The sequence below is a fragment of the Sinocyclocheilus anshuiensis genome, unplaced genomic scaffold (assembly GCF_001515605.1).
Source record: "Sinocyclocheilus anshuiensis isolate Anshui unplaced genomic scaffold, SAMN03320099.WGS_v1.1 scaffold330, whole genome shotgun sequence".
Lineage (NCBI taxonomy): Eukaryota > Metazoa > Chordata > Actinopteri > Cypriniformes > Cyprinidae > Sinocyclocheilus > Sinocyclocheilus anshuiensis.
The window spans coordinates 1-11197 of NW_015547689.1; the positions used below are offsets into that span (position 1 = coordinate 1).

An 11197-nucleotide genomic window follows, 5' to 3' on the forward strand; every position below is an offset into this window, starting at 1 on the left:
AATTAATTCCCTTACAAACTTAAGTAGTCAAGTTATCTACACAGTGATAGAACGGCAGACGCAGGACCTATTAACTTCGCAACGGGACCACCATAAAAGGATACAGCATTTGGAGAGAACTCTGCCCATTGAGCTTAAGTCTGAATGCCAACAGGTAAAGGTCAACTTAGAAAAGAGCATTCAGAAAGTAGGACAAGCAATGATGGATTGTATGTCACGAAGGGATGTTCAGCTGAAATCTTTAATTCAATCTTCCCCCACTGTAACATCTACTCCTCACTTCAGTTCACCTATATCAGCTGATAGTCCAACTTACCCTATACATTTTAAAACACCGATCAAGCTGGAGTTTCCAAGGTTTGGCAGTTTGGAGGGAGAGGACCCTATTTCTTACCTTGAAAAATGTGATGAGTATCTTGAAGTTCAACCGCTGACTGATGCAGAGATATTATCCATGTTACCTTCTGTTTTAACTCATACAGCTAAGGACTGGTGGATTGCGGAGAAGAAGAGGGTAAGGACTTGGAGTCAATTTAAGAAGGCCTTTCTACAGTCGTTTCTGCCTGATGACCATGAGGTTGAGGTTGAAAGAAGAATTAGAGAACGGAAACAAGGAGTTGATGAAAATATTCGAACCTTTGCTTATCAATATCGAGCCTTATGCCTACGACTGAAACCTTCCATGTCAGATCGTGAAATACTCCAAGCCACACTTAGGAACTGTAACCCTCGTGTCGCCAGCATACTCCGAGGCACTGTCTCTACGGTTGATGAGTTTGTACGGGTTGGTTCCCTAGTAGAAAGAGATATCGGTGAGGAAAGAGCCTACTGGAGACAGAGACAAGTAGAGCATCAGGCGAAGTTGAATGGAGTTAATAAAGCTACAAAGGGGCGACAGTTACATCATCACATTGCTGTAATGTCAGGGAATGTGAAGAAGCAACTTGACCCATTGTCCTTGCCAATTCCCATCAATAACTATAGATGTAGATCAATAACTATTCTTTACTTCAGGAGTCTTACTGGAAAAGATTGAAGTCAAGCACTGAAACGTTGCAGTCCAGCAGAGGTCAGACTTCCTCCCTTGCCAATGGTCATGTACAGACAGCCCTAGGAAAGGTAATCTGGAATTGTACACTCCATGGACAGAAGTATCCGTTCACGGCCTTTGTGATGAGAGATCAGGATTTGACTTTACCCATTGTACTTGGCCTGGAGTTTTTGATGGATTCACAGATCCAGATTGATTTCAAGGACAAGACCTACATTCTATCGGAGGAAGCGGAAGTAAAACATCCATTCATACCGTATGCATCTTCAGCAGTAATTAGTCTACATCTGGCGTTACCTCTAGTTCAAGTATCCTCCTTCACCTTGGCAACCATTGAAGAACTGGCCAGTCAGGCAGATGTTTCCAAAACCCAGAAAGAGCAGCTCGAAGCACTTATGCTTGATCGACCAACAATCTGCACAGACTCCCTGGGCCGAACTGCTGTGATCAGGCACGAGGTTAACACCATCGATGAGATTCCAGTTCGTAAACGAGCCTACCCTGCTTCTGTGGCCAGACAGCAATTCATTGATCAGGAAGTGTCCAATATGTTGGAAAAAGGGATAATTAGACCCTCAACTTCTCCATGGGCAGCTCCCATAGTTCTAGTCCCCAAGAAGGATGGTACCATGCGTTTCTGCATTGATTACAGAGCTTTAAATGCCAAGACACCTTTATATGGATTTCCCATGCCGCAAATTCAAGACATCCTTGAATCAATGTATGAGGCTTCAATTTTTAGTACATTGGATCTCAAAAGGGCCTATTGGCAGGTACTTATGGATGAGACTAGCATTCCAAAGACTGCTTTTGTAACCAAAAATGCACAATATGAATTTGTTTGTCTACCATTCGGATTGAAAAACTCAGCTGCAACTTTTCAGCACCTGATGAATACTGTGTTGAGGGACTGTATTGGAAAGTTCTGTTTTGTCTATCTTGACGATATTGTGATTTATTCCAAAAACATCCAAGAACATTTTGAACACTTTAAACAGCTCTTGGATGTGCTAGAAACCGTTGGATTGACCCTGAACCTGTCAAAGTGCAACATGCTCCAACAGTCCATCACTTTCTTGGGACATGTTGTGTCTGCCGAAGGAGTGAGTACTGAAACCGCCAAAGTGGAGGCTGTTCAAAACTTTCCTGTTCCAACAACTCTCAAAGAGGTACAACGCTTTTTAGGTCTTGCTGGGTGGTACCATAGGTTTATTCCACACTTTTCCGAAATCGCAGCACCATTGCATTCGCTCAAGAATAAAAATGTGGCTTGGGAGTGGACAATGGAATGCCAGCAGGCATTTGATAAACTGAAGAAAGCTCTTCAAAAAGCACCTGTGTTGGTACCCCCGGAATTCACAAAAAGTTTTAAAGTCCAAACAGATGCCAGTGATGTCGGCCTGGGAGCTGTGTTGACTCAAGATCATGACGGAGCTGAACATGTTATAGCTTATGCATCTAGACTTCTTCATGGAGCTGAAAAGTCCTATTCCACGGCCGAAAAGGAATGTCTGGCGGTGATTTGGGCAGTTGAGAAGTGGAAACAGTATTTGGAAGGGAAACGTTTCGAAGTGTTAATGGATCATGCTGCTCTTACATGGGTTTTCAATCATCCCCGCCCAACTTCACGACTGACCAGGTGGGCTTTGAGGCTACAAATCTTTGACTTCACAGTTAAATATCGAAAGGGACAATGTAATGTGGTACCCGGAGATATCCACTCGATGGGGTGTGCCCACCTATCTGGTCTCAGACCGTGGACCCCAGTTTACAGCACAACTTCTGAATGATAGCTGTAAGCGCTGGGGGGTTATTCATAAGTTAACAACAGCATACCATCCTCAAACTAATATTACAGAAAGAACCAACCGAACTCTAAAGGCTATGATATCTTCCTATGTTAAGGACAACCATAGACAATGGGATAGATGGATCTTTGAGTTCCGGTATGCCATAAACACGGCGTGGCAGGAAAGTACTGGTCTAAACCCTGCAGAGATTGCATTAGGCCGCAAGCTAAAAGGACCCTTGGAACGTCTCATTCGAAATCCACCTAATCCTGATAATATGGCCTATGGTACTGTTGAGAGGCAGAGAGAACTGATTGAACGAGTAATAGAGAAGTCTAGTCAAGCTCAGGAGTGACTAGCAAGGTACTATAAAAGAAGAAGGAAACTTGAGTCGTTCGAGGAGGGAGACTTAGTCTGGATACGTACTCACCCTCTGTCTCGAGCTTCAGAATCCTATATGGCCAAACTGGCACCGAAATGGCAAGGTCCAGCTAAGGTTTTGAAAAGGTTAAACCAGGTTAACTACCAGGTAGGGATGTTGGATGACTCAAAACCAGTTGAAACTTTTCATGTAGAGAAAATGAAAAAGTTTTATGGAGTTGTTTAATTTTTTTTTAAGGGGAGGGGTGTGTAACAGTTTCCCTGTTACTTATGTACCAGAAATCCTCTTTGAGCAGTATTGTCCCTACTCACCTGAGCATTAGGGGGCGCTCTGGTAAAGTAATGCATGAATTTACCTATTTAAGGTAGCAAAGAAGGAGTAATGGCAGGAAGTTAATTCTCTATCTTCTTTGGAGAAGCTTACCTCATGGTGGTTTGAGACTTTGTACCCTGTTTGAGGAACTTTATAGTTCTAAGCTCATCCGTAAGTAATTGTTTATGGTATTTTGTTTTGTTAACAATAAGTGTTTGTAGCACATGGTTATGGTATGTTTAAATGTTTGTCTACAGAGGGTTTGTGTTCTGAGCCTATATGGATTATTTGGTGGCTTAAACATCTGAGAAGCCTGGAACTAGGAGAGCTGACTGCTTAAAAGCAACGCTGGACTTCAAATATCTCTTTGCTGGGGAATCATCTGGGCATTCAAGTACTGTTTTTTTTTTAACTTCATGTTTCAACAAAGATTGTGCTCTCACTTTATACCCTCTACCACAAAGACTGAGCAAAGTACAGTATATGGGTCCAAGTGATTACAAGCCAGGCGCTCTGTTTTGGGATACTGGACTGGTTTTATGCTCTGGTCCTAACTGTTGAACTCTCAATTGTGTGTCATATTGAATTTGTATGTGCTTGGTAATTATATTTAATACACCTGACTCATGAGTAGGATTGGTCTGTTTGGTCCCTCATTTCGTGTAGCATTTGCACAAAAGACAAAGGTATACGTGTTACAACTGTATCGGTCGGGTCTTCTGTCACAATTCACTCGGGGAGCAAGGAACGAGGAAACGAGGAGTTCTTGAATAACACAGTCTTTAATAATCCACAGGAAAACCGAGAACAAGGAGGACATTCAACAAGTAGACCCGACAAACAAGAACTGAAAGGACTAGGGCTTTTAAACTCAGGATAATAAGGAAGGAACTAGACACACCTGGGATCAAATTAACAATCAACATTGTTAACAAACAAAAAAAACTGGGTCACAGGCGCAAAAACACACACAGAATAGTCCATAATCCTGACAGTAAGTGAGCATTTTTTCACACTAAAATAATGTTTAGACATATTTATGGCTGTACTGCTGAAACAGTGAGTACTTGAATGACAGTTTGGTCCTATTCACTACCCGGTGTAAGAAGAACCAACTTTTTTTCAAGAGAAATGGAAGGACAAATGGTATTAACATTATGCCACAAATGCTTTTTAAGCATTACATGCTATTTAATGTAGCCATCCTCTTCTAAACAACTGGCAGATTTAAGAGCAGATCAGCAGGCTTACTAGACTATGGTACTGTTGAACTGCTGTGGTACTGCTTCTTCACAGTGCTGCAGAGCCAGTGGGAGAATGTTGTCAGGAGGCTTTCGCTGTGCCATCTTGCCATGTGCAAAGTGTGATGATCTGACAGATTGACACAAGCCATCTTTTAGCCCCTGTTTTTGGGGGAAGAAAAGACCATGTGTTCTGTGTGTGGAACAGACACATTTCTGCATTGCTAATGTCTGTTGAACAATGCAGATGAGTTCTGTTTTCTGTTTGTTTGTTTATTTCACTTTTAAAGCACACATTTATACAACTATTGTTGCCAAAGGTGCTGTACAAACAAAGTAAAGCAAATAAAACCAAGAACATACAAAGATAAATTTAAACACTAAAAATCCAATGACACCCGTCAATACCCAGTAGAATTAAAAGCCTGAGATAATAAATGCATTTTTAACCGAGTTTTAAATGTAAATATAGTTGGAGCTGCTCTAACATACAGGGGTAAAAGATTCCACAGTCTAGGTGCAGCTACCGAAAAGGCACGATCACCCCTAAGTTTTAATCTAGACCTAGGAACAGTTAGAAGCAGCTGATCAGAGGACCTAAGGGATCTAGTAGGCGTGTGTCGTTTAAGAAGGTCTGCAAGGTAAGGAGGTGCCAAAGCATTTAATGATTTAAAAACAAACAATAAAAGCTTGAATTCTATTTGGAAACGTACTGGCAGCCAATGAAGGGAAAATAGAACTGGTGTGATGTGCTCTCGTTTTCGAGTGCCTGTCAGCATCCTAGCTGCTGCATTTTGGACTGCCTGCAAATGTGACAATGCTTTCTGGCTAACTCCTATATAAAGGGAATTACAATATTCAAGCCTTGAAAAAATAAAGGCATGGATGACTTTCTCAAGGTCTTTAAAAGAGAGAAATATCTTTACCTTAGCCAAAAGTCTCAAGTGGAAAAAGCTGGATTTAACGACAGCATTAATTTGCATATCAAATTTGAAATCTTTATCAAATAAAACACCCAGATTTTTCACCACCATCTTATTATACGAGGCCAGAGGGCCAAGGTTAACAGTCTCACTCGGCCCAAAAATAATAATCTCTGTTTTGTTTTCATTTAGTTTTAAAAAATGTAAATTCATCCAGCCTTTTATATCATTTAAACATTCTAAAATAGGAGTTAGAACATTCTTGTTATTCTGTTGTAATGGTAGATATATCTGCGTATCGTCTGCATAACAGTGAAATGAGACATTATGCTTCTTAAAGATAGACCCCAAAGGGAGCATATATAGAGAAAAACGTAATGGGGCCAGAATGGACCCTTGAGGGACGCCACAGGAGAGAGGAACTGAGGTAGATAAAAATTCACCAAAATTAACTGCAAAGCTTCTATTTGATAAATACGACTTAAACCACTGAAGAACCACTCCTTGAATTCCTGCATATTGCTCAAGACGAGAAACCAAGATAGTGTGTTCAACAGTATCAAAAGCCGCACTAAGATCTAATAAAACTAGGATTGCAGAGGCTCCAGAGTCAACGGTTAATAAAATATCATTGTAGACTTTTAAGAGTGCCGATTCTGTACTGTGTTTTGTTCTAAAACCTGATTGGAAAACCTTGAGTACTGAATTTTTCTCTAAAAAGGGCTGTAATTGAGTGAAAACTACTTTCTCCAACACTTTTGAAAAAAAAAGGGAAGTTTCGAAATCGGTCTAAAATTTGAACAAACTGTAGGATCCAGATTAGCTTTTTTAATAAGAGGCTGCACTATTGCATGTTTAAAATAGACAGGAACAGAGCCTGAGACCAAGCAACAATTAATTATTGCCATGACACTCGGACCAATAACACTAAAAGCTTGTTTAAAAATGTGAGTAGGGATAATATCTTGATGGCAAACTGTAGGCTTCAAATGTTCAACGATCTCCCCCAAGGTTGCAAAAGATACAGGCTCAAACTGATTAAAAACAGCAGAGCATGTAGATGGGGCTGATGGATCGTAATCCGGTAGTTGGATAGATGATCTAGTAACTTCAATCTTCTCAATAAAATATTTAAGAAAATTTTCACAAGTTTGTAAAGAGGCATCAAGACAATCAGGAGCAGGAGGATTAATAACAGAATTTAACGTATTAAACAAAACTCTAGGTTTGTGACGATTTTCTCACAATAATTTAACGTATTAAACAAAACTCTAGGTTTGTGAGTTCTCACAATACTCCAGGTCAAACAAGCACCAACCTAGCATTAGCCCACCAGATAGACCAGCACTAAACTAGCAGCATGGAAATTCAAGCTGGTCTAAGCTGAGACGTGCATCTGTCTGATACTTGTACTACTGCATGCGAAAAGCATACTAGGTGCACACAGTGAAAAGGTGAAGGGGAGGTAAACAGGGAATAGCTGTCAGATAGAAATGGAGAGATATATTGCCAGAGAATCCAATTGCTATTTATATAATGCTATCCAGTACAGAGAATCGTAGGTGTCTTCTGCCATTGCTAACCCAAATGTGCATGTGTATGGGAATATATTTAGATAGAGATTCTGTTTTTGTCTCAGTTACTTTGATATTCGATAATATTAATAACCTGACATTCTGAAAGGTGTTCCCAGGAATTGCTGTAGTGACTTTTGCTTTTGAGTAAAAATGAGCCAGTAACAGTCTTGTACTTTTTTTAAATGAGCCTCTGTATTGTTGTAATCCACATTTTCTGGTAAAAAATCCCCAATTTAGCATGGCCATACAATATTTACAATAATTATTGTAGTAAAATATGGATTTGGATTAGCTTCAAACTGAAATCCTGCTTTTTGAGAATCATTCAAAACCAGTGAGGTGGTGTTAGCATGTGCAGGTTTCAGGGGACAATAGGTTTTAATCATCCCATCCCAGAAGTATAGTTTTCCCTCTTTTTTTCTTAGTGCACACCATTGAGAAATCCATTTTCTGATTTGGATACTCTCCGCCTCTTTATTAAATCCACTCAAATATCATGCGAAACACATTTGTTGTGATTATTATGCAATCAAAGTTTATTTATTGGACATTTTACCTTACAATTTCCTTTTCAAAGAGAAACAAAGTACAATTGTCAGCCATTACACTTTGAGACAATTATTCCCTCTGGAAATTTGGGTAGACATCTTAATTACACTGTCATCTATTATATTATTCTTCATGGTGAAGCCAATCCAAAAATGAATTATGATGAGCTCAGTGAAAAAAAAAATCCAAGATGGTGGATGAGACGAGAGAAATGCAGATTATAAATGAACATAATTCATTCAATATTGAAACGTATTAGGGTGCTTTCACACCTAGCCTGTTGTTTCGGAACCTGGCACGTTTCCCCCCTTAGCTCGGTTCGTTTGGGCATATGTGAACACGGCAATCGCGCTCGGATCCGTGCCAAAACAATCAGTCTGAGATCGCCTGAACGAGGTGGTCTCGGCTCGATTGAAAATGAACTCTGGAGCGGTTCGGTTGTAGTGAGAAAGCAATTCGATCCAACGGACCAACGAACCAGGCTATATCACAATTTATGATGAGTAATTACGTAAGTTCCGTGAAAAGCATTAGCTTTGTTGTTTTGCTAATACCTCAAAATGAACCTGTGAATGTCCGTGGGTGAGCACGTCTTTGCCATTCAAAAATCAAAGCGCACTTTTTTATTTTGTAATGTCGTCTTATTGCTCTTCTTTGTAGTAGGTGCATTTAAAAAATGTTTTCCCAATCAATCCTAGACTCCTGCTCAAAATGATAAATTATTATAAGGACAGCTACAAAAAAACAACAACAATAAGCCCGCAAAGCTGTTATCGTTCCATCCTAACGGACGACATGCGTGACAGCTAAGTGGAATCCCGGAAAATAAACCGTGGAACTTTGACCAATGAGAGAACAGTTTACTCGCGCGTGACTTGTATTAACAAATTTGGTCCGTTTAGAAACTTTGCCATGTGAAAGCGAACCGCACCAAGAATAAAAAGCAACATTGTAATAATTTTAATCCCTGTTTCGGAACAAAGCAATCGATCTACAGGTGTGAAAGCACCCTTAGAGTATCGTGTTGTTAGCTTAGCGACACGCTTTTAAAATCAGTTATAAGTTGAGTTTCCCATGTTGAGTTCAATTTGTGAGGCTTGTAAAGTTCCTGCCTCTGTACTAGAGCATTCGGAATCGATCATTTATGAGGTACCATGACAGTTTGGATGTTGCGGAAAGTAGCTGCCTATTAAGGTTTTGAAACTGCTAATGTTTCACTTCCATCTTGTTTGCTACGCAGAGCATGTGTAATCAGTAATGTGCAGGGATTTTCCTGGGAATGATTTTGGATCTGCTGTCTCAGTTGTGGAAGTGATGCTGGAAGGCTGCAGATTAATCACTGACTCTTCAGCATGAAAAGTTGCAGACTAAGAGGATTGAATACAGTCAACATTTCCCCAACAATATAGGATTAGCAGCTGGCGTCTGCCATAGATGCCTGGGTATGTGCACAATCTCATATATTACAGTGCGCCCACCATTGTCAGACTTGCTGTCTTTGCTGGCAAATGAGCCCAGTTTAGCTTAATGGAATTTCACAAGTGCTTAAACATTTCTGTCCAAATTCTGCCCAATTTTCTTACTTTCCCTTGTGGAAAAAGAAGTACAAATTAGCAAACAGTCACGAAAATGTAATCTTTAAGGACACTTAAGTGGCCATTTTATTCCATTAATATTATATTATCTGCACATTTTTTAAAATGTACTTTTAAGATTTGAAGTGCACTTTTTCACAAGGGATTTCTGTGTAGTCTACAGAAGAGATAGGCTTAACCTACTTCTCATGGATCACACCAAATCCCCCAAGGTGTATTGTAAGTGACTCAAAATCTATCAGCATGAATCACTGTAACCACGCTCCACTTCCCTTTATTGACAGTCACATCTAATTATTAAATTACTATGAATCAGCTAGCAGCAAGCCAATACAGTATTAATTGGAGTTTTGTTTTCATTTGTAACTGAAAAACGTCAGATTATGTACACTGCAATGACCGCTATGTGGTTAAATTGGAATTTTGTTATAATTCAGAATGCAAATAAATGCAAGAAGGAAGTCCAATCACCATTAATTATGCATACAGTACTTTCATGCTTCCAGTTAGAACTTTTATGGCAACTTTATTTCAGTGTCAGTGGGAGATTTTATGTTTAATCTTAGAGTTCTTAAAGAATATAACCTTTACATTTATAAATTATCTACAGAATATCTTTAGGTACCTTAGGCACTTTGAGAATGATTGCAGAAAATAATAGATTGTAATAAAACAATAAAAAAAGAAAACGTTCAAACATTGCAGTTAATACCTGAAATATGATTGTATAAACCATAATTTTTCCGGGATTTAAAACAGCATGTGTCAGTCTGTTGGCTTTTGGTTACTTGCCAGCAATCAAAAAAGACCTCATTAGTGGAAACCAATATTTTGTTTCTGTTTCTACCTAGCCTGTTATTGAGTCAGCCTCTAACATCATTACAACACAGCCATTTACACACATGCCTAAAGGAGGAGTGAACGCTGCCTGTGAGAGTTGGGGAGGACTATCCTCAGAGGAGTTTGTGGAGCTGGATCTTAATCATGTGGCCCCTATCTGGAGGATAGATTAACCTCTGTAGCCCTGACACCGCACGCTCACAACAGCTGTGGGATATTGAAAAGAGAATTGGCAGCAAAACGAGAAATGAGACGCGTCTAACAGATGACACATCAAAAATTCAAGGGAATATTTTTTGACTTAACACAAGATTTACATGGTAAATTTCAGTGCAGAACTTCTCACAAATGTTGAAAAAGACTATTAAGTGCTTGATTGTTAAACCATATTTCATCATTTGACCATATGGTGCTGCTGTATCATGTGATCACAAAATATTTGTGGATTATTTTAGCCATATAAGGAGTGGTTTTGCTGTTTACTATACATTTTTAAGCTGATGAGACTTTAGCACATTCTGAGCACATTATCTATAGCACATTCTGAGTTTTCTGAAGATCAGGTTTCTCGACCACACAACCAGCGATTCACCCTCAAGACACCCTTCACATTAAACACAAGTCAGTTTTGTGCATGTTTAGTGCTTCAGTGAAATTAAGGTCTTATTTATGGGTGTAAGGAATTTAACTCATTAATTCTTATAAGGGAATTAATCATTAATTTTATTTCTAGCTCAGGTTTTGAGAGGAATCGAATCTGAAAATTCGAGGTCAACCTGATTAAAACTGATTTCAAATTTGATATTTTACACGTTATCAGCTACTCGTCCTGCGAGACGTTAATGTCAGTGTATATTAACAATTTGACTATATGTATTTTCCCTGGCCACGGGTTAATACGTTATTTGATAAGTTATACGCTACGAGCTAGGTAGCA

General features: G+C 39.4%; 1 protein-coding gene across 1 annotated transcript in view; it reads left to right on the forward strand.

Annotated features, from left to right (window-relative positions):
- Window positions 1–1173: 1173 nt before the first annotated feature.
- LOC107703432 (protein turtle homolog B-like) overlaps window positions 1174–11197 on the forward strand; it is a 114022-nt gene continuing 103998 nt past the window's right edge. The window contains exons 1-3 of the mRNA XM_016506058.1: window positions 1174–2652; window positions 2726–2846; window positions 3837–3929. Of these exons, the coding sequence (XP_016361544.1) occupies window positions 1174–2652; window positions 2726–2846; window positions 3837–3929 (1693 nt within the window). The remainder of the gene's footprint in view (window positions 2653–2725; window positions 2847–3836; window positions 3930–11197) is intronic.